Below are 24,557 nucleotides of genomic sequence, written 5' to 3'. Positions count from 1 at the left end.
TTCAAGGCTCCCTTGTGTAATCAAACTTTCCAGAACCCCTCATTTATCTCTAGCTGCCCATTTTCTTCTCTCCTTCAAACATCTTTAACAAGTTGTGTACACTTGCCAACCCCATTTCCTAGCTGTGTACTCACTGCTCAGACCACTTCTATCCAAGCTGTAAAATCCAATGCCTGCTTTGTAGTCCTCATTTTCATTGATTTTACAGCAGGAATTCCAATTCAGTAGATCCTTCATGAAACACTTTTCTGCTGGGTTCTATAAAATATCACTTACATGATTTTCCTTCAGGTACTCTAGCTTCTCCTACTCAATTTCCTTATCTAGTTTTTCTTCCTCTTCTCTCCATCCATTAAGTATTGCAAGTTCTTCACAGTTCAGTACTTCTCCTTACATTCTCTGTAATGACTTCTAATCCTGTACTTTCAAATAACATTTATATGCTGATTCACAAATTTATCATTGCTAACCAAGACTTCTTATCTAAGAAGTTCCATACCAGCAGATCCTGCTGCCTCTTGAACATATCTCACAAATATCTTACACTCAATGTATCCAAAACTGAACTCACGAACTTCCCCTCATAAATGTCCCCTTATCTCAATGAATGACACTACAACATACTCAGTTGCTCACATCAGATACCTGGGATTCATTCTTGATGTCTCCTTCCTTATAGCCCACATCACCAAGCAGGTTCACTTTTATCCTTTCCCAGTGCACCAGCAGGTCTCAAGTCAAATGTCAGTCTTGCCCCCAGGCCTCACTCAGACCAGGTAAATTAGCCTATATTTCACAGCTTCCTATATTTTTCTGTCATTTTCTGCAGAAAATGTTTGTCTTTATTCAATCTGTCTTATTCTTTCTTCAATCCATCTTGCCCACTAGAATGTGAAAAAGCAAGATCTTTTTCATGGACATACACCCAACACCCGGCATACAGAAGACACTGAAATTATAGTTGGATGGTTGGAAGGAAGGCATCCCCACAACTACTTATGAAAAATTCATCCTCCTCTACCACCAGAGGTCTGGAAAAGTTGAGGACTATTTCCTAAAGAGTCAGGGGCTGAACCATAAAAATATACAGTGCATCATCTTGTTCTAAATTCTAAGAATATGGAATACATGTTGAAAATGCTCTGAAAAACAACAAACATTACAAAAATGTGTTGCCATTGTTTTAGAAATACTTATTTATCATAGCCAGCAGAAGTCAACAGTTCCATCCCTAGAGGACAGAGACTATGCTTACGGTTTTCTTGTACCAGCTCATGGCTGGTATTCAACCTGGATCTGAGAAGAAACTTATTAGTGATTACCTGCGCTTGTGTTACTGCTCAAACGCTAAGAATGAACCTCCTTTCACAAAGAAACTCCTTTACAAGAAACTAAAGCTCTACTTTAAAACAAAATGTATTTACTTGAAATTACAGTGTCTCAGAATTTGCATATTGTTAAAGTTCCATACAGAACAAAAAATTAACAAACAGAAGATACCTATTAACTATAAAAATAAGGTCAGCTTTCTTCAGCAAGTATTATAGGTAGTTTGGCCTCTATTCTTATTAAAAAGAAAATTACTTAAACAGAGGCAAAAGATAATCCATAATTTGTTGTCAAAGTTATTTCCAACATCAAGAGAAAACTCATTGTATAGTGACAGTCTGTTAAATATAAAGCTTTAAATATGATAAAATTAAGTTCACTCACATCAGAATACAGCAGCACTGTATGAAAAGAACACTTTGGATGTTTCTCAGATCTTCCACTTAATAGTTCAAGTTATTCAACTTCTCTGAACTATGCTTTACCCCCTCTAAAATGGGAATAACACCTGCCTTAAATAGCTGTGATTAAAGAACAACTGATACATAAAGGGCTTAGAACAAAGTAACAACAGGCATCTTCTCCTCTTCTCTCTTTTTTTTTTTTTTCTTTTTTGGCCAGCTTTGCACCTTGCAGGAGCTTAGTTTCCCGACCAGGGATTGAACCCATGCCCCCTGCAGTGGAAGCACAGAGTCTTAACCACTGGACCACCAGGGAAGTCCCTTATCCTCTTCTCTTAAAAGAAGCTGATTTCAGGTACGACAGGTATATTCTATATGACAAATACATTCAATATCTAAATGAAGACAGGTAACTCTTGCTGATGCTGTACTTGCAGAATTCTTTAGTAATCCTTATTAATCACCTGTACTTTATCCAATGAGTAGATGACAATCTCCTCTCAGGTCACAAGTTCCTGGCCTACTTTAAGCTTTCAGGACGAGAACAATTCATTTCCCTTTCTAAAAACCTCTTCAGTTCTAAATCAAAGTTGCTAATTTCCTGACAGTAACAGCCCTCTAACTTATACAAATACTCAATACAGCTTTAAGCAAATGGAAAAAATTTTATTGGCTACAAAGACAGTCATGCAAATTAAGAGCCTATGCCATAGTTATCTCAATATTTGGCAGGAAATGTAGACTGAATCCCAGCTGGCTAGCGAGGAAAGTGTGCCAAATAGAAATACAAGTCTTTACACACTTTATTCTGGAGCCCAGATTAAAAACCTGTAGCAGAAAGCACAAAGATGGAAAATAGAAGTAGCTGCATATAAAAGGCAAGAGAAGCTTTCTTTTACCCCTAATGCACATAGCCCTGGATTCCAAACTTTATAAGAATACTCCAAGATCTCTCAAAAGGTCAAAGTTTTAGGCCCTGCTAAAAGTCATTTTTAAGTGTCGCACTTGTTTGAGGATTCACTGGCTTTAATGATAACTGCAACTGAAGTATCTACAGATAAAATAACAAATCCTGAAGCTGCTTTAAAATAATCAAGGAGAGGGACTTCCCTAATGGCACTGTGGCTAAGAATCCGCCTGCCAATGCAGGGTACACAGGTTCGAGCCCTTGTCTGGGAAGATCCCACATGCCGCGGAGCAAATAAGCCCGTGCGCCACAACTACTGAGCCCTCGCACCTTAGAGCCCGTGCTCCACAGGAGAAGCCACCACAACGAGAAGCCCGCGCACCGCAATGAAGAGTAGCCCCCGCTCACCCAACTAGAGAAAGCCTGTGCTCAGCAACAAAGACACAACGTAGCCAAAAATAAATAAATAAAATAAAATAAATTTTAAAAAAAATCCAGGAGGCAGAGAGACTAGTGTCTACAATAGATGGAACAAGATTTGCCATATACTGACAACTGTTGAAGCTAGAAAACAGGTACATGACGTTCTTTTTAACATTGTATTTTTGTGTGTCTGAAAGTTCCACACTAAAAAGTTTTTTTTCTTAAATCAAGGTTAGGATGTTTTAGCAACTCAGTCCTTCCCTGTAGTTCTCATTCAGTTTGTAATCTTGCTTCTGGTTCCCTTACCCACCAAGCACCTATTTGGAAAATAGCAACCATCATATTTTATCATGACCTCATTCTGGGTTTCCTCTTCAAGTAAGCCATAATCTTAAAAAGCACTATCTGGTATGAAATATTTAAAACAAAGAATTTTAATAGTACCTAAAAATTAACCACATACTACCCCATAAAGAGATCTACTTTAAAACTTAATGCCAGGAGATATGATATAGTAAGTCTGAGCTTGGATAAGTCCTTTTCACTGATGTGATATAATTCTGCAGCAAAAATGGTATGAATGAGCAGGAACATTCCACTGGAAGGATACCAAAGAAAGTGACTTGTGCACTTTGAACAGAATAATCATAAAATTTCCTGTACATGACCTGCAAAGAATTTCTGAGACCAAAATAGGTGTACAGCACTTTTATCTGAAGTCCAAAATTTTATCATTCTCAAAAGATCTCTAATTCAAAAAAGGTTTAGGAACCACTCTAGATTTACAGAGACTCCTTTTATCAAAACCTTAGGTTTGAATTTCTAAACTTCAGCTAAAATGAGAAGGTTTTCTGAATGATAGCAAAGGCAATGACAATCTGACAGACATAATGCAAGAAAAGAGTCTAGGCACAGAGAAATGCCCAAATTTTAGAGAAGATGGGCAAAAAAGGAAGCTCATCATGTATAGAAGTATTCTCAGAACTATAACCAACTTATAAACATGAACTTATACAGGGTTTATAAGAACAATAACTTTTACATCTTAGGGATAGGATAAGACCATGAGAATTAAATGCACTCCTTCAAAGTTCCCTTCTTATCCTACAGCAAGCTACCAGGGTTGCTGCAGCTCTGGATGGGTGAGGGAGAGGAGAAAGTAAGAAATATTTATAGTGCTACACCATTCCCTTTCTACTAAGGGTGCCTTGCGAAGAAAGAAGGAAGAGGAACAAGATGTTCTTGAACATCTATTTTCTCTATTTTAGTATATATTTTCCCCTCACAAACCCATTATAATGGAGTTTGGATTTCCAGGCAGTCCACAGTATCAGCACCAGAACTACAATTTAGCTACATTATACTGGGAAGCTAATACCTCATTTCTACAGAAAATTATGTTTCCAGTTCCCAGTGAACAACTTCAAATGGCACTCTGGATATATATAGATGTAACATGAGCAAAACTATATAAGCAATTGCTGCCTATGAATATTTCACTTCCAAGTTCCTGTTCTCCCTGTACCTAAACATTTATCCTATTGATGATACCCTCTGCCTGCCAGTGATGCCCCCCTCTCCTCCAAAGACAGCACTTGGGAAAGCTTGTGTCTGCGCACCTTGACCAGTTTCACCACTTCCCCAGCCTCATCTTCCCTCCTCCAGCCTATCTGTCCCATACTGAGGACTAGAACACTGGATAACTGACTGGAACAGCATTCCCAGAGCCTGGCACAGTGGAGGACACAAAGTAGGTGTGCGTTTTGAAAAAAATCAATAAATGAATCTCATTCAAATTCTGCCACTACCCAAACTTGGACTGTTACTTAATCTTTTTGAGTCTCATCTATAAAACAAGGAAAGCTGAATTAAAGTTCATTTTGGCACAATGGTTCTATGATTAGAATACACTTTTAGGAGCTTATCTGGAAAACAGCTTTTATGCTCTGTTTTCTAATGAAAATTTAACCTAACCTTAATTTATGAACAATGTTTCAGGAGAAACGTAGGAAAAGGATAAGAAGAGCCAAATCAGAATTAACCAGGAGGACCAAGGGAATGACAGTAACAGCTGGCTCATCCTCTCATTCAAGGGTGAGAAAAAGAGTGAAAAATGTTCAGGATTTTTTGTAAAACTATGCAAGGCAAAGTATTTGAGGTGCCTTATAGTAAGCCCCCAAAGGACAAATTCCTCTACAGAATTCCGAAATAGGAAAGTTTTGTCTTTACCTCCTTTTAAAATATGAGCTCTCTGTAACTTTTTTTTTAAAGGCCGCGCAGCATGCGGGATCTTAGTTCCCTCACCAGTGATCGAACCCGACCGAGCCCCTTGCAATGGAAGCGCCGAGTCTTAACCACTGGACTGCCAGGGAAGTCCCTATGTAACCTTTTATTATCACTAAATTTTGTCAGGAAGTCAAGAACTAAGGTTTGTTTTAGACCACAGTGCGATCCTTATCCTATTGCTGATAAGGCACGCAGGCTGTCTCCCTTGCCATCTCCAATCTAAGCTCTTCAGTCTTTTAGTTAATTGCACTTTTTATCATTTATTATTGTAAGTCTTAAATCCTTTACATAAACGAGTTAGGGGCTTCCCTGGTGGCGCAGTGGTTGAGAGTCCACCTGCCGATGCAGGGGACACAGGTTCGTGCCGGGAGAGGCCACAACAGTGAGAGGCCCAAGTACCACAAAAAAAAAAAAAAAAACGAGTTGGGGTACAACTGATAAAATACATTGTTTTAAGAACAAACACTAGATGCCAGGTTTACAAATTAACATTTTAAAAATACAACTGGTTTTGTGGATGAAAATCTATTAATACAAGTTGCTACTGGCACCAGACTCCAAACTAATTTCAATTTGCTCAATTCTTTGTTTCCACTCCATACTTCCTTAATCTTCCTAGTTTTGGAAGAAAGTGTTAACTCCTAAACTTAATCCTCATTGTAAACGCTCATCTCAGTTTCATTATCAGTAACCATCCAAATCCTCCACAGTAATAGAAATGAGATACTGTGCAATCCCAACACAACAAAAAGATGTTTCTTACTTCAATTGGAGTTAAGGATTAATGAAAGATCACTCCCAAAATGTACTGTGGGTACAGTCTGGAAACATTAATTTCCAAGTTGCTTAAGTAAAATTTCAACTCCTAATTGGTTTCTTTAATTTCTTAAATCTCTTCTACAAAATTATCTTTGGTCCCCATTAATTATTAATGCAGAAAAAAACCCCAAGAGGTGTAATATTTCAGAATCTAAATCAAAATCATTTAACTAAATATTAGCTTACACAAAGCTCTCCTGGCTCAGAATAAAGAAAATCAAAACTTACCTGAAATAATTAATTTAGCACAGCTACTTCTGCTTGCATCATCATCTAAGACACGGTTTGTGCTCTTTTCTTTCCCAAGCAAGGTATCCTCCAAATGTAAGCATTTATCAGATACAACAATGTCTTCACCCATCACATGACTAATTTTGCTATTAGTTTCAAGTACAGAAGTGATGTCTTCCAGCTGAGCAGCTTCACTAGATTCTGAATAAGAGGAACCTTTACCCTGGGCTAAATTCTTTGAAGAAACTGGTAGAGACTCGTCATCACTGTCAAATCCAAAAGGATCTCCAGTGTCTTCTTCTTCCATCTTAGGTTTCTTCGGAATTTCTTGGATATCCGGTTTGAAATTGGGCCTCTTCTGTCCTAATTTAGCCATAAATGTGGTCTCTCCCCACTTTGTGCTAAGGGTGGTCCGTTTGTTGGAAAAGACTTCATCAAACTTTGAACTGCCATTTCCTCCTTTCCTACTGTATGTTTTCCCAAATCTGGATGTCATTTTGACACCTGTTTCATATTCTCTGTGAAAAAAAAAAGTAAGAAAATATATAATCACCATATATTTAACAAGTAAATATGGCTTTTCTCCCCATATGGCTTTTCCACATTCAAGGTACAAGGTTAAATAAGGGGAGGGAGTATACAGAGAGGGGCTCATTTTTTACTCTACATACTTCTGTTAATCTTTTTTACGAGTACATATTCATTTGCTACTTTCAGAATAAGAAAGCCTAACAACTAACCAACTTATAAGCCAGCATTCACAAAACCAACTTATACTGGAACACTGATTTCTTTAAAAGTTTCAAATTCATCTACTTATTATTCTCATATCACTTTTACCATAAAAAATAATCTGAATAGGCTAATTACCCTTAATATAAAATCTTAAGCACAAAATGTTAATTTTTTTCAGGATTTTAGAGATGTCAAATAATTGACTAAATATAGTTCCTTGAAATTTCAGAGCACTTACTCATATAAGGGGGAAAAAGTCAGAAAAATGGTGCTATTTTCCCACATATTAGAACCTGCAGCTTTTAACCCATCCTTAAAAACCTGATTTTTGGCCTAATGTAATATGAATTATGACTTGAAGAATATTCCTTACTTGGTCATCTCCCTTAGTGCAAGAAACCGTATTTCTTCTACCTTCCTTGTCTCCATAGTGCTGTGCTCATTTGCCGGAGCTAGTGAACTCCAGCATATTACAATGACTGGTCCATGGATTATTAAAAGAAGCAAAAGAAACATGTAACTTTATTTTCCTCTTTGCTTGAAGATAGGATAAATTGATTCATCTGATTTATCTACATACTAAGTACTAGGACAAAAATTTCAGGACAGTAAATCAAGAGTCAAACATTTTTAAAACAAGTTAAAGTACTTCTTAAACACTATCAATCCTTATCCATTTCTTACACAATACAACAATCAGAATGATATTTTGACCTATACTTTTCAATGTTTTAATCTGTAGTTTATGTTTCCCTTTATCAACTTAAATTCTCCCAATTTATAGGGAATCCCTATAAACTCAGTTTGATATATGTATGTGTGCATATATATATTTAGTAAAGCAATTTCCCCTCTAATATTTTGGTTAGAAGCCAATTCTAATTGGACAAAATAATACTTAATTTAGTCATCATACACATCTGCTTTAAGAGAAAATAGTTTGTAATTGTTCGAAAATCTTTTAATATCTCACAAAACTTTCTCCTTTGGGAAATCTATTTCCCCTTCTACTGTAGATTTACACTAAAAAATCTTGTCTTTCTTGTTAAGAATAGCTAAAAAAACTAAGTATATTTGGCAGGTACAAGAAACACAAAATAAGTCATTTCTTTTCATTCCTCCTGGGATGTAAAGCCCTGATCTACAAATCTATATTTACACATACACCAACAAAGCTGGAATGTTTTGGATACACTAACACGGTAATTACCTAAAAATGCTGACTAAAGGCCAAACCAAAAATCTAGACTTGGGCTACTTTAGGCCCATACCAGAAAAACTCATGGCAAAAGTGGTCCGAGAACCATAAAGCATTAACTGTTACAACTTGAAAGTCTGCAGATGAATATTTGATATTAAGGAGTGAATTATTTCAAGTTACAAGAAAATCATGCTTATGTTTTTTTTAAAAAACCCATGTCTTTAACAAATATATACTGAAATACTGATGCAATAATGTCAGTGATTCTCTAACTTGAAGGGGTGTGGAATGGAAAGTGCATAGATGAGAAAAATTTGGTTTAGAGTTAATAACTGTTGAATCTGAAAGATGAATACATGGGAGTTCATTACACAATATCCCCTACCTTTGACTGTCTTTACAGTTTTCCACGTCTTTTTTTTTTTAAAGTTACTAGACAAACTATTGTGATGGCATTATCCAAGGCTCGAGTGTAAAGTACACAGAAATTCAAAAACAAGTGTGTAGACGTATGTGACATTGTATTTTCAGTATACTTCAAGAACACAGGCTATCTTGCTCAGGCTTCAAACGCCAAAGATTACCCTAACCAAAAAGGAAAGAATGATTCACAAGTAAGTCTTTTCTGTCGGTGGGCCTTTGCCCCAGCCCAAAGCCAGGTCGAATTTTCTGGGAAGTGCGCTGGGATAAAAGGTCCTCACACTTAACCCCCAACCAAATCCAGCGTCTTTCAGATCTCCAAGGACTTAGGGGCTTCCACGACGGAATGAAAGCCGGAAAAGCCAAACCTCATCACCCAGAAATCCTCACCTGGGGGCGGCGGTGCGCGAGGAGGTGGCGGGGAGAGGCGGCCCCCCTCCCGGGGAAGCTCACGCAACTTTTCTCCTCCCCACCCCCACCTCCCAGGAAAGGGATGTTGCTTCCGACGCCCCGGAAGCCTCTGCCACCGAATCCCCAGGGCAGTGGAAGGCCTCCGCGGCGGCCAGGGGCGGAGGAAAGACGGCAAAAAATTCCGGCCTGAAACCAACGCACTTGACCGCGCCTGGGGAGGGAACTAAATCAGCCGTAGCCCAGAAAGAACTCAGAATAAAAGGGAAAAGAGTTCTTCAGATCGTTCCCCTGCCCAACTTCCTCAGAGGCCGGGTGGGTGAGGTACAGAGACTTCCATCACCCCCTCCCAGACCCCTGCCTCCCCCACCCTCGGCAAGCTCCGGGCCTAGGCAGCCACCCGAGACCTCACTTACCCTCGGCGCCTGGCGAGTGCTTTAGCCTTGGGCTGCCTCCGCCTCTCCCGCTCCCAACGGCCCACGGGCGGGCGCCGGAGCCCCGCGCGGGAGAACGGGGCCGGCTGGTGAGCGAAGAGAGGCAAAGGGCTCCGCCACCGTCAGAACCCGCGACTCCGCTCTCGGTAAATAGGAAACCCGGTGGAGGGGGGGGAGGAGCGGCGGCACCGCAACTTCCCTCCCCGCCTCGAGCGCCGCCGGCCGGGCCCGGGCCTAGGCCTCCCTGGCTACCGCCGCCGCCGCCGCCGGAGCTGGTACCAGAGCCCGCTACGTGCCCCCAATGGGCCGCCGCCGCCTCCTGCGCCGCCGCTTCCGTCGGTGAATGGTCAGCGCTAGAGTTTGAACAGGGCCCTGAACCATCTCAACGCCATTTGCGCTCCCGGCCCCCACCTCCTTCCTCCAACAGCGGCTCGCTCCGTCACTCCGCTTCCCACAGGCCCCGCGCGGCCGCCCGACCCCGCAGCCAATCGCGCGGCTGCTTACTCAAACCGCCGCGCAGGCGCCGCGCCCCGCATGCTCCGGCGCCCGCCATTGGGCCGACCGCGGGGCCCGACGGGAGTTGTAGTCCGGGTCCGCGAGGTCGCGGCGCTGAGAGCTCGGCGCGGGAGCTGGCAGCGGGAGGAGAGGTGGCGGCGGACCCGGACGGCCCGGGCTCCGGAGCAAGTTCCCAGCTGCTGGCCCTGCCGGGAGACGCAGGTGCCACGGGGGAGGGCCGGGGGCGCAGTGCAGGCAGCTGTGTCAATCGTTTCCCCTCCAGGGACTCGCCGGTGTCTGGGGACGGTGGGTTGTACAGCTGCGCCGGGCCTGCTGGGGTCGCCGCCTGGGAGCCGGGAGGCTGGGAGCTCGCGGCTCCGTGCGGCCCTCGACCCGTCCTGGCCGGTGCTGTCCCTGCGCAGTTAATGACAGCGGGAACTGGGAGGCCCGGGGAGCTGGGCAACCGATCCACGGTCGCGGCCTGGAGCGATGTCAGCTCGGCTCTTTATTGTGCCACCTGTATCCCCTCGGTCCTTACCTTCGTAGTTCTTTCTCCCTCTGTACGTCCCGAACCCGTTAAAAGTGACCCCTGAGAATATTGGATGGTATTAAGGAATTATCGTTAACCTTGTTGGGTGTGATGACAGTAATGTGGTTATGTGAAGGAGAGAAGGGAAAATAAAAAAGACGAAATACTAAAAGTTTTGACAGATAAATGATCCAGTGTCTGGGATTTATTTTAAAATAACTCCTACAAAAACTGATGGAAGGAGAATAAAACAAGCCAGTGGGGTGTTTTTCATTGCTGATGCTGTGTTATACACGGGCTCATTCCAATATCTCTACCTATATATCTGAAATTTTCCATAATAAAAAATTTAACCAGTGATTGCCTCTGGGGAGGACAGGGAGGTGGCGGATGATGGGAGATCATTTATTTTTCTTTATACACCATTTTGTGCTGTTCGAAGTTTTTTCCGTGTCAATGTATTACCTCTTCAGAAACTCGGAAAGTTTTAGTTTTCCTTTTTTGTTTTTAAGGCTGCGGAGGGAAAACCACGTTAAGAGTAGCACAATTGGTTCCTCCTAAGAGATGTACATGATTCTTTGGGCTCGGATGGCACTGCTGTTAGGTAGGCGGTGAATGGAGATCCACTTGGGAAATTAGAAAACTACTAATTGCTTTATTTGAAAAGCCCGCCTCTTCCTCCACAAAAGGTAATTTGCTTTTGAATGCACCAGAAGTTACCAGACTCCTCCAATATATTCGGGCAACTACAAACAGAAAAAATAGTTCAGACATCCTGTAGCCCTTCCCAACAGGAATTTAAAGTGGATTTTAGTATGGCTGAATTGTTTTACTTTTGCACAACTGCTTGCAAAATTTACATTCCGACATTTACAATTTCCCAAATATATCAATACTTGATTGTATCAAAACCAACTTTTTTCTTTTTTTCTTTTTTTTTTGGCTTAAACAGTAGAAATTTATTTCTCACATTCTGAAGGCTAGAAAGTCCAAGATCAAGGTGCAGGTTGATTCTCTTCCTGGTGAGGACTCTCTTCCTGGCTTGCAGATGGCTGCCTTCTTGCTATTTCTTCACATGGTAGAGAGAGATGATTTTTGTCTCTTCGTATAGTGGTTCTACCCTCATAAACTAATAACATCCCAAAGGCCCTACCTCCAAATGCCCTCACATTGGGGTTAGGACTTCACTATATAATTTTTTTTTTTTCAAAACCAACTCAAGTAGCTTATTCTAATGGAAGTTGTAATGAGTCTGCGTGTTCCACGGCATGTGACTTTTATTTGGGTCAGTTTTGTCTTTTTAAAAATTGGCATAGGGGCTTCCCTCGTGGCGCAGTGGTTGAGAGTCCGCCTGCCGATGCAGGGGACACGGGTTCGTGCCCCGATCTGGGAAGATCCCACATGCCGCGGAGCGGCTGGGCCCGTGAGCCATGGCCGCTGTGCCTGCGCGTCCGGAGCCTGTGCTCCGCAACGGGAGAGGCCACAACAGTGAGAGGCCCGCGTACCGCAAAAAGAAAAAAAAAATTGGCATAGGATCTTGTTTTATCAGTTTGTTTGAAGACTGCCAGCAGAGGTGCAAGCTGCACTTACTATAATTATTTAGATGACATGGTGGTGGGTGCTAATTAAGGGGTAATTATCATCAGAGGCAAAGGCTAAGATCAAAAAGCTGAAAGTGGTGGGGAGACAGTTGCAGGATCTTTCTGTAAAAGGGTGCTGTGAACCCTCCGGGACCAAATGATGCCCTCACAAAGCTCATTATGCCCTGGCCTGGCTGGTGCTGGGCACTTAGCTGGGTCAGTGAGTTTGCATGAAGCTGAAGTGGAAAAGTAAAATTTTTAAAGAAATAGCTAGTCCGTGGAGCTCCTTTTGAGGGCTTTTTGTGTGGTCGTTGTGTTAAGTAATGGAACTTAATGTTAATTCTTGCTACTCCAAGAGTGACCCCCAGCATAATCAGAACCTGGAAGCCTTTTGGGTAATGCAAGAATCCTTGTCCCCTCCCCAACTCCCCTGAATCAGAATCTGCACTTTAACAGGATTCCCCCAGGTGATTGGTCCACATGTTAAAGGTTAACAAGTACTGTTTTAAGGTATACCCATAGCATCTGACAGTAATGTAATTCTTTTTGTTAGGATGGGTGAGAACATTAAGAACCTATGCATCAGATATGATATCAGGCTCTTGAGGAAGTCTTCATTTGCATCTCTACCTGTTATCTTTATTTTACAAGTGAGGTAATGGAGACGTTGGCATTTGCTCCAGGTGTTGTAACTAATGAGGAAATCAAACTTTTTCTTAAGCATTCAGGACCCATTATTACTTTCAGATCTTGAATCCAGGACATGATTTGAAAAATAAATTGTGTGTGTGTGTTAAGTCTGTGGAAGCTTGGTGTATGAATACCGAAAAGAGCTGTGCTAGGGCTCTCCACCCTCATGTGTCCCACACTAAAGACAGGAGAGCCTGCCCACTCCAGGGCCCCTCCTAGAGGAGGTTCAGACTGTGGATTTGCAAGCTGTACCACCACTTTACCCTTTACCTCCCTGGTTCCACTGAGGCTAACAAATGCTCTGAAGGCTCCACCCCATTCCCTTGCCATGGCCCTGAGTTCCCTACCAGAGTGAGCGAACTGGATTCCAGTGTGGATAACACATGGGCAAGCAGCTTTTTGGGGTTTTTTTATATTTTATTGCTTTTGTTTTCTTAGTTCCCTCAACTTATACTCCTGCCCATTCCCCATTCCCACCCCCTAGGTTGGTTCTCTTCACTTCATTTGAATCTGTGCACATACATACCCAGTAGGTGCTTTTTTCTTTGCTAGAATGCCTCTATGCAAAGCTCTCAGATGTCTGATTTTTTTTCCATTAAATTTCCTATGTATTTCAGAAACTGAAAAGGATCTGAGGCAAGCGTGTACCCTTTGATGCTGCAGGCTGTCCCTGTATGCTGCCTAGAGGAGCACAGCATCCCCACTACCTTGAGTTCCACTCAGATGGACTCTAGCTGAAAAAAGAAAATCCCACAAAGAAAACTAATAGAATAATCTATTCCGCCATTGTTGTGCCTTTGTTTTAGCCCAGTCATGGGAACTGTCAGAACTGGAGTTGCTAAATAGAGCTATGCAGTCTTTCTCTGATAATGTGTAGTAAAATGTACTACAACTTATATAATTCAGTTCCAAGAACTAGAGGTCAAAAATTACCACATCGGCTAGAGGAAATTTTTCCTTTTCATGGAATGTGGAATAAAATTATAAATCATACCCTTAACATTGTAGCGGTTGTATTACAAGATGTGGGCCCCGCCCTGCCTTTATCTCTCTGACACTCTGCAACCCTTCTCTCTGTTCCGAGGAATATTGGGCTGATAGGACTTTTTCAACTAATGTCCCCCTGACTAGCCTATTTTAAATTGTAACACACCCACTCTCAAATGTTCACTATTCCCCCCCTTATTTTTCTTCAGGGCATTTATCTCCTCATCCAACATATCACATATTTTGCGTGTTTATCTTCTGTATGAGGTTAGAGATCTTTGCCGGTCTTGTTTTCTGCTGTATCCCTTGCACCTGGCATATAGTAGGTGCTCAGTAAATATTTGTTGAATAAATGGCCCCATTTCTTTCTTTTTTTAATGTAAGATTATATCATAAAAAGAAAGTGACTTGAAACTAACAACAGTTTCCCATAAATTGTGACTCCAAAAGTTGATGACTGGGTTTTCCCAAATGGGAGGGAGTGCTTTCTGGAGCTACCTTTTGTTCTTGCTTTGGATAGGTTTTCATTCTGAGAATTGAGGCGATGAATATTACTACAATCCCAATTACCTTGTTTTCTGGGATAATTGGAACATGTTCTCTGTAGATAGTGACATCCTTTGGGGAATAAACTGCTGTCTAGGTAATTGAAAGACAAAGCAAGGGAAATTCCCTGGGGACAGGCTGCCTGACAAGGATTGGTACCCAGTCATCTCTAAAGGTCTGGCTACCTGACTCTTGTCTGGAAACAGCCCTCTTCTCCCCAAGGTCCTCACCCCTAATGCTCTATGATACCCCTCTCCCTCAACAAAAACCCTCCTGGGACTTCCCATCACGAAAAGTAAAATCCAAAATCCTTACCATGGCCTATAAGGCCCTGCATGATCTGGCCCCTGACAACTCCTATCCCATCCCACTTTGCCAAGCCTGCCTCTGTCTACTACTAGAACCTCCCAGCTACTGCCTCAGGGTCTTTGTACTGCAGTTCCCTCCACTGGTCCTAGAGATAAGCACAGGACTCAAGCCCTCGCCACTCAGGTCTTCGCTCCAGTGTCTCCTCAGTAGCGACAACACTGACCATGCTATTTAAGTTAAACCCCTCACCCTGCTATCCCCACACTCCATATCCTTTCCCTCTGGTCTTTCACCATAGTAATCATGTTTGTTTTACATATTAACTTGTCTGTTTGTTTCCTTCCACTAGAATATAAACTCTATGAGGACAGGGATTGTTGACTTTTCACTGCTGTATGCCCAGCACACCTAGAATAGTGCCTCACACACAGAAAGCATGCTGAAAATATTTGTGAACTAAATACCTCGTAAATTATGTTGAACTCTTCCATATCTTTACTTATTGTTTGTGTGCTTGAACTACCAATAATTGCAAAAGGTATATTGAAACCTCCCACCGTAAGAGGAATTTTGTCAGTTTCTCCCTACAATTCTATTTCTGTTTTTATGTTTTTAGGATATTTTTTTGGGCACATAGAGTTTAGCATTGTTTTAACTTCTTGATGGTGTTGAAAGCTTTTTAAGTAATATGGGAGATGAATTGCCAAAATTGCCTGAATTTTCCACCCCTCCCTGTACACACACCTCTTGCAATGTGTCTTTCCAATTCCTCCCAGAATCTGGGCTGGCCTTGTAACTTGCTTCTGCCAAAAGAATGTGGCAGAAGTGATAAATAGTTCTGAGCCTGAGCCTTCATAAACCTTGAATGCTTCCACATTCTCTCTTGGATCCCTGCCTCCACCATGAGAACAGGCCTGGGCTAGCCTGCTGGAGGATGAGAAGCTATATGGAAAAGAGCTGAGGACATCCTATACCAGTCAACAGCCAGCAGACCCCAAACAGGCAAGGCCAGCCAGGATCAGCATAGCCACGCACCTGACCTGCAGCTGCTCACAGATGCATGTGTGAGCCCACCTGGGACCAGAAGAACTGCCCAGCTGACTTGTAGACTCATGAGCAATAATAACCAACTATTATAGTAAGCCTGTGAGTTTTGAAGTGGCTTGTTATACAGCATTATTGTGGCAATAGATAATTGATGGTTAATGCCTCCTCATTTGGGTTGCAGCCTCAGAAAGGCTTTTCCGACTACCCAGGCAATCTAAATCTGCCTCCCAGTCTCTGTATAATACGGGTGTATTATTTTCTCAATAACGCTTATCACTCTCCAAAATGATTTGTTGACTACTATCTGTCTCCCACACTAGACTGTCAGCAGTATGATGTCAGAGACCTTGTCCACCTGCTCATCCTCAGCATCTAGCACGGTACTGCACTGTCCAGCTGTGTGTGTCCACCAAGCACTGGAAATGTGGCTAGTCCAACCTGAGATGTTCTGGAAATACAAAGCACTGGGTTTCCAAGGCTTAGTACAAAAATTGTATATATAAAGTATCTCAATTGTTATACTGATAAAATGTTGAAATAATAATATTTTGAATATATTGTGTTAAGTAGAATATGTTATTAAAGTTAATTTCATCTCCTTTTTACCTTTTTTAATGTGGCTACTAGAAAAAGTAAATTTGTGACCTTGCATTATATCTTTATTAGATAGACAGAATCTATAGAAGTTGCTATAGAAGGTCAGTAAATATTTATTGAAGGAAAATGTAAAAAAACAGACTTATGGGGCTTCCCTGGTGGCACAGTGGTTGAGAGTCCGCCTGCCGATGCAGGGGACGCGGGTTTGTGCGCCGGTCCGGGAAGATCCCACATGCCGCGGAGCGGCTGGGCCGGTGAGCCACGGCCGCTGAGCCTGCGCGTCTGGAGCCTGTGCTCCGCAATGCGAGAGGCCACAACAGTGACAGGCCCGCATACCGCAAAAAAAATAGACTTACCATGAATCATATACCCTCTCACATAAGCCAATTATCCTCTATTCCGTGTTTCCATAGTTCTCAAAAGTAGATACAGAAAACCAGGCATGTGGAGTTTTGGTCATATTAGAGTTTTGTGCCTCTTTCTAGTAAGCCTGGAAAATGGCTATGATGAGTGTATGTATTGGAAGTGTTGAAAAAGAATTCTGATAGCTGTAGGCAGGCTAGAGATTAATATCCTTGAGATGGAAACAGTGGCAGAACAAGGCTATTGAATGTCAGTAAAGATCTGCTTGGGCTCTCCTCCTAGGCAGGAGGCAGTGGGATATGCTGCTGGGAGCAAGATCCATCCCAACAGTGAGGTGGTGTTAGCTGACTGCCTAGCTACGGTGACAGGAGGCAGGCCTCTGGGTTGTCACCTGCTCTGAAAGCCAATCTCCCTCTGACTGCTGCTCACCCAAGCCAGGATGCCAGGGTGATTCAGTTTCAAGTATTTCACTTGCAGGGCAAATGATAGTGTGGTAGTGACATTACCGTCTCTACTGTCATGTAGTAGAGCCTCAGGAGAGCATGTGAGAAAACAGGTGAGCAGGCTTCCAGGTGCTGAGTTTACGATGCAGATTTCCCTACATCTCCTTTTCAGGGATTTTGGTTCTATTATCCAGCCACTCTGCTGATGGGAAACTTAAGGAACACTGTCAAAGATAAATGATTTGCCAAAGATCACCCAGCTACTTAGGTGTCTGTCTTTCCCCAAAGGTCACAGGCATGAAGCATGTACTATCCTGGGCCCTTAATATCAGGCCATGTAGAGGAACCCTATAGTTTTGCTGTCCTTTTAAGCCAGAGGTTCAGGCCTGCCTGGAAAAGTAAGAATCTGGTTGAGACTTTGGGGGTATTTAGAGGAAGAGGCCAGGTTGGAGTCAGGAATGGACTAGTCCTTGCAAGATAAAACAAATCTAGGAGACCCTAGGAGATATGTAATCTGTGAACACCAAGGGTAGAGGGGCAGACAGGTGTCTACAAGACCAGGCTTATTCAACAGTTTGGGGCCACAGTGCCTAGTCTTACCCAGGTGATATACAATCTCTTCCCACCTTGTCCATTGGGTCCTCTGACAACACCCAGATGCTATTACTGGGATAGAGAGCGGGCTCCTCTACTCTAAGCTGTTCCTCCTCCCTTCCCTGTGTCCCTCAGCTGGCCCAGGGGATCCACAACTTGGGACAGAGGAAACACAGGAATTGGGATTTCAAAGAAATGCTTATGAATAACCTGGGCAGGGATTTCTTCCAGTGACAAACTCCAGCTCTTGGGTGAGAGCCCTCCTAATCTGTACATACCCCAGCCTGGCCCATAGTTCGGGCAGCTCAATATTCTCTGCGCTGAGGGACCTCTCCCAGGAGAGTGGGAAGGAATTCTTTCTTTTATGTGACTTGCTTCATCATGTATGAGTGTTGTTGGCTCTCATTGTTGAAAAATGATCATTTCTCTGTTGGGTTTTCCCAGCTTGAGGAAAAAGCTTTTGGAAGGCCAGGCAGCGCCTGCTTGGAGGGTTTAATGGATTAAAGAATGTTGAAGTTGGGAAATTGTGGGGGCCTGGCAGCGTTCCAGGACCACAATGGCGCCCTGGCGACCTCCACAGCCTCTCTCCAGCACATATGAACCCCGAGCCCTTGAAGTCATACCTGCACAACTGGAACCCCATATTCTGTGCGCGCATCCCGATTTGCTCTCATCCCGAGAGGACGGGGGGAGAGTAAGTGATGTACCTGTTCTAGAAAGAAACGTTGATGACTTGAATCATCTCATCAAAAATTAATCCATGTGAAGGCATTCGAAAAGTGACTGGCAGAGTGTCAGCGCTGCCAAAGTGTTCGCGGGTACTATTATCATCGCTAGCAGCTGGGCTGAGCAAAGAATCCGACAGGATGCTATTTTGGCAATAACCCGACAACTATGGAATGTGAGCAGGGAAACACAGGTCAAGTCTTTTAAAAACACCAGTTGTGACAACCCTCTGTGTCCGCCCGCTAAGGAGGCCGGGCGCGTTAGGCTCAGGCCTACGGGCCAGAGACACAGAACCTCGCGGTGGTCGGGGCTTACCCCAAGACATCCGGAATTCTAGCGGCCACTTGGCGGTGGAGCTGCGGGCGGGGATCTGGCCTGATAGCACCTGGGCGGGGCCTGGGCTTGGCTCCGCCCGGGCGCGGCGCCGCCCCGCTCTCTACCTGTGGCCCGGATTCCACCGTGCGGGTCGGGGGGCAGGAGTCAGCGGAGCTGGGGCCGTCAGCCCGGAGGGTGCAAATAAGGGCCTGTAGATTGGGAAAACTTCTCTCTCTTGGAATCTGTGCACAAAGTAGTCTTTTTAAAGCGAGTGGCGGGACTGTGTAATGATTTACCCGCGTTTGTCCTAGTACACCTGCCTCTCTTTGAGACAACAAATGTTTACCCGGCTCCCACCCAAGCCAAATGCTGGTTTGTTTATTAATCCCAGAGGGTGCAGCCTGCTTTCAAGGAGACAGATCCAGGCCTAAGGGAAGCTTCAAAACATTAACATTTCAAATGAATGCGCTCCGTAATTGTGGGGGAAGGGTGCGGAGTGGGGGCGGGATTCCTCCGGCTGCTTCTCTCCCGGGGCTCCACTGTGCCCGGGGACCCGGCCCGGTATTTACAAGACAGAAGGCGCCGCTTGGGGCCGCCTTTGTTGTACCGACGACCTCGCGGGCACTTCCTGGACTGACCGATGGCCCAGCGGCTTACGCGGGGCTACTCGGCAGTGGCCCGGGGAGCGGATGGGGGATGATGAACGAAGGCGGGTCCTTGGGCTCCCGCGGGCGGAAGAACGCGGGGCAGCAGCCTTCGCCCGAGCACACCGGCTCTACTGATCCGCACAGTGGTCGGGAGCCGCTGGGGACCGGCTAGCGGCGGCAGGATTCTCCCGTCCACCCCCAGCTGGGCTTTGACCTCCTTATCTGAGGCTTTTGAGTCCAAAAGGGCTTAGCAACGACTGGCACTGAGCCAGCCCGGTTGAAGTGGACACCCACACCTCCGTGCCTCCCGCCCACAGCGGGTTTGGCCTGTGCAGCTCAGGAGGGAAGTGTGGGAGTGAACCCGCGGTCTGCAGCGGGTCCTGGGCGCCGGAGGCCACGCACAGTGCCCATCGGGCCACGCACCATGCTACCGGGGTCTCTGCTGCCGGATGCACGGTTCCTGCACGTTTTGCCGCTGTCCCCTTTCCCCGGCGCTCACACCTGCCTTGCTTCCTCTGTCCTCCCGAAGCTGATCAACACAGCAGATCTGAGGCCTCCGAGCCCGTGGCCTCTTATCCGCCCCCAAATCCCTGGGCGACCCCGAAGGTATTCCACAAAGTTGTAGTCGCAGTCATAATTAGTTGTGTGCGCCCTGGACTTCCTCAGGCCTTGGCTTCGCTCTGTCTCCCCTGCAGAATGAATGTTTGCACACAGAGTCTCACGTACTCACCCCAGGCTGTGCACCCTTTTCTCTGGAATCACGGAGATATCTCCAAGAGGACCCCTGGGATTATAGAAAAGGAATGAGTTGTCAGTTTCGGTGAAATGAAAACAATAATACCAGTCCCCCTTCCCCCTACAGAAAGGGTTTTAGGAGGCCCCACTGAGTTAAGGCCACTGTACTTCAGACAGGGTTGATAAACTGTAAGGTCCGATCCTAGGCAGCTTCCGAGTTTTATCTCACTCTGCCCAGAAGCAACAGTGGCTCTCAACCTTTGCGAAAATGCTATGAGCTCTGTTAACCCTGTGCCCTGAAAAACGCACGTGATCTCTCAGCTTTGCACCCAGTTTCAGTCTCCAGGCCATGAAATTTGTCTGGGCCCAGGTATAAGAATCCTATTCTAAAACCTTCCCAGCCTCCACTTCCCTGCTTATTCCCTTACTCCTGTCAAGATGGCTTACTTGTTATTCCCTAGTAGGTACCTGGGCTGGCCAGCTTCAGTGTCTGTTAGCAGTGAGTTGCCTACAGGAATGCCACCCCTTGCAACACTCCTACCCCTCCCACCCTCCACTGCAGCCACGGGTCATCACCTCAGAACTGCCACAGCAACTGACTGAACCTTCTGACCTGGAGCCAGCTGCCTCCTAGCCTTTGTCTTCATTGGGTTTGTCTCAGTTCCCATGACTGGCACACTCCTGGGACAGGGCCTTTACTTCGCTCTTCTCTGTTCCCTCTCCACCCACCTTAGTCCAGAGCTGACTGGAGGACCCCTTTGATAACTTCACCTCAGAGGTAACCTCCCAGATGTTGCTTTCAGTGGAGATGTCACCAAGGATAGTTCAGAAATCCCCAAACGGCACACAGAATAAATTCAGAAACTTGGCAGGATTCTTCTGCCTAGGACAAGCAGTAGGGCTGGAGAACTACTTTGGGGCTTCCCACATTGAGGGCTCTGCTAATATTCTGTGGGCAACTCTGAGCTCAATGGGGTGGGACCATCAGCAGGATGCTGATGGAGGACTGCTGTGGACCAGGCAACAGGTCAGGTTAGGGGTACCAAGAGCACGGGATCTAAAAGATGACAGCTACTGTGTCTGTACAAGCAGCACACCCTGAGCTACTCTCAAGGCTTGAAATTTCTTCCAGCTCCACCCCACTGCATTAGTTTCTCCCTCTCTTTGAGTACTTACTACGCTATCATTTGTTAGTTTTATCAATGCCCACCAGAGCCAGGCTGGTGCCCACCTGAAGGAAGGTCCCCAAACAGATGATGGTCAGGACGACCCCCAACCCCAACTCTCAAAGGAAGCCAGGAAAGGGATTCCAAGGTTGGCCCTGGGAACTCAGGGTTTTTTTTGTTTGTTTGTTTAATTTGTGGTTTTTGTTTGTTTTAGTGTAGCAGGATATAAAAATTACACAGAGCTCTCAGCTCTTGGTTTCAAATACCATTCTCCAATAAAAGGAACCAGGGTCCCTTGGAGATATGACTCATTCTAGGACTGGGGTAACAAATGTGCAAGAAAAACCTGGAGCATCTTGTAGTGCCAGAAAGTAAGGGAGTGCTGAAAAACAAAGCCTCACAATTCTGGGAGTGTTAAGGGGACACAGACGTCAATTGAAAGAGCTCCCAATGGCTAAAGCTGGAGCAATTTGATCAATAAAAGTAGTATCGGTGATAACCCAAAATATAAAATAAATATCCATGAGTCCATGCTGATATAAATGATTGAATAAATAAATAAATGGGAAAGAAAAGACAAATCTCCCATTCACATGAATTTCAAATAATGCATGCTGCTGATGTGAGTTAGTTAAATCTTGAAATTTTTTTTCATAAAAGGCTGCTCCTGTGTTTTATGTTGCAATCTGACCTCGGGACAAGCTGGGTCTGATCTCTATAGTCCAGTAGTACTCAGTCTTGGCTGCAAGTTAGAAGGTCTGTGAGCTGCTAAAACCCAAATTAAATTGGACCCCAGAAAAATTAAATCAAAATTTCTAGGCATGAAAGCCAGAGACAGTGTTTTCTAAGACTCTCCAGGTGATTCCGATGTGTAGCCAAGGTTGAGAACCATAGTTCTCGTAGTAGGTCTAGATACAGCACCAGGAGGGATTGGCCTTCTCTTGCAGGTAACTCGCTCCAGAGTCTCTAACGAGTCTTCAAGCAAGGTGACTCTTCAGACAAACGAGGCTGAGTATCGTTAGAAGTGTGAACCTCATTGCACTTTTGAGAATCCTCATCACTGCCTTGACTTTCAGCTAAAAAACAGTGAGGCTGGGGCTTCCCTGGTGGCACAGTGGTTAAGAACCTGCCTGCCAATGCAGGGGACACACGTTCGAGCCCTGGTCTGGGACGATCCCACATGCCGTGGAGCAACTAAGCCCATGCACCACAACTACTGAGCCTGCACTCTAGAGCCCATGAGCCACAACTACTGAGCCCATGTGCCACAACTATTGAAGCCCATGCTTCTAGAGCCCATGCTCCACAAGGAAGAGTAGCCCCTGCTCGCCACAACTAGAGAAAAGCCCGCACTCAGCAACGAAGACCCAATGCAGCCAAAAATAAATAAATAAATAAAATTAATTAAAACAAAAACAAAACAGTGAGGCTGTGAATTCAACTGATCATTTATCAATTGTAATTTATCAGATTACGGCTCAAACTTTGGGTCTGACTTTTGGCTACCTCAGCCAGTGGCTACAAGAGGTGAGAGATTCTTTTAGCACAATCCCAGGTTATATGATTTCATTCCTCAAAGAATTCTCAGTCACTTTGAGCAAGTGGTTTTCCTACTGTATTCCTGAATGGAGGCAATCTCTTTCTCTGACTTTGTTTTTATTAAATAAATGTCTTCACCATTATGTGAGGTGGGTAGAAGTAAAACCATACAAAACTTGAAATTGCTTTTTTGTTTGTTTTTTTTGCGGCACGCGGGCCTCTCACTGTTGTGGCCTCTCCCGTTGCGGAGCGCAGGCTCCAGACGTGCAGGCTCGGCGGCCATGGCTCACGGGCCCAGCCGCTCCGTGGCATGTGGGATCCTCCCAGACCGGGGCACAAACCCATATTCCCTGCATCGGTAGGCGGTCTCTCAACCACTGCACCACCAGGGAAGGCCCCCCCATAGGTTTTTGATTGTCGTGTTTTCATTGTCATTTGTCTCTAGGTATTTTTTGATTTCCTCTCTGATTTCTTCAGTGATGTCTTGGTTATTTAGTAATGTATTGTTTAGTCTCCATGTGTTTGTGTTTTTTACATTTTTATCCCTATAATTCATTTCTAATCTCATAGCATTGTGGTCAGAAAAGATGCTTGATATGATTTCAATTTTCTTAAATTTACTGAGGCTTGATTTGTGACCCAAGATGTGATCTATCCTGGAGAATGTTCTGTGCGTACTTGAGCAGAAAGTGTAATCTGCTGTTTTTGGATGGAATGTCCTATAAATATCAATTAAATCTATCTGGTCTATTGTGTCATTTAAAGCTGTCTTTCCTTATTTATTTTCATTTTGGGATGATTGGCCCATTGGTATAAGTGAGGTGTTAAAGTCCCCCACTATTATCGTGTTAGTGTCAATTTCCTCTTTTATAGCTTTTAGCTGTTGCCTTATGTATTGAGGTGCTCCTATGTTGGGTGCATATATATTTATAATTGTTATATCTTCTTCTTGGATTGATCCCCTGATCATTTTGTAGTGTCCTTCCTTGTCTCTTGTAACATTCTTTATTTTAAAGTCTATTTTATCTGATATGAGTATTGCTACTCCAGCTTTCTTTTGATTTCCATTTGCATGGAATATCTTTTTCCATCCCCTCACTTTCAGTCTGAATGTGTCCCTAGGTCTGAAGTGGGTCTCTTGTAGCCGGCATATATATGGGTCTTGTTTTTGTATCCATTCAGCAAGCCTGTGTCTTTTGGTTGGAGCATTTAATCCATTCACGTTTAGGGTAATTATTAATATGTATGTTCCTATGACCATTTTCTTAATTGTTTGGGGTTTGTTTTTGTAGGTCCTTTTCTTCTCTTGTGTTTCCCACTTAGAGAAGTTCCTTTAGAATTTGTTGTAGATCTGGTTTGGTGTTGCTGAGTTCTCTTAGCTTTTGCTCATCTGTAGAACTTTTGATTTCTCCATTGAATCTGAATGAGATCCTTGCCGGGTAGAGTAATCTTTTTTTTTTTTTTTTTTAAGGCTTCCTAAAGTATATTTTGGTGTTTTTTTTTTTTTATCTTTATTGGAGTATAATTGCTTTACAATGGTGTGTTAGTTTCTGCTTTATAACAAAGTGAATCAGTTATATATATACATATGTTCCCATATCTCTTCCCTCTTGCGTCTCCCACCCTCCCACCCTCCCTATCCCACCCCTCCAGGC

At 44.0% G+C, this 24,557-nt stretch overlaps 1 protein-coding gene across 3 annotated transcripts in view; it reads right to left on the bottom strand.

The window, feature by feature from the left end:
• The window catches only part of WAPL (WAPL cohesin release factor), a 77,197-nt gene extending 67,187 nt beyond the window's left edge, over positions 1-10,010 (bottom strand). For 2 of the 3 annotated variants that reach the window (XM_082854217.1, XM_082854219.1), the window contains exons 1-2: positions 9,577-10,010; positions 6,394-6,914 (exon numbers count right to left, since the gene is read on the bottom strand). In XM_082854217.1, the coding sequence (XP_082710343.1) occupies positions 6,394-6,892 (499 nt within the window). In that variant the 5' untranslated portion in view covers positions 6,893-6,914; positions 9,577-10,010. Of the gene's footprint in view, positions 1-6,393; positions 6,915-8,717; positions 8,729-9,576 lie in introns of those variants that run through there. The other variant, XM_082854218.1, reaches the window with a different exon arrangement.
• Between the last annotated feature and the right edge of the window lie 14,547 nt (positions 10,011-24,557).

This window comes from Leucopleurus acutus (genome assembly GCF_964270905.1).
Source record: "Leucopleurus acutus genome assembly, chromosome: 14".
NCBI classification, from domain to species: domain Eukaryota; kingdom Metazoa; phylum Chordata; class Mammalia; order Artiodactyla; family Delphinidae; genus Leucopleurus; species Leucopleurus acutus.
The sequence above is the reverse complement of the archived record's forward strand: the minus strand, read 5'-3'. Positions and strand labels throughout refer to the sequence as shown.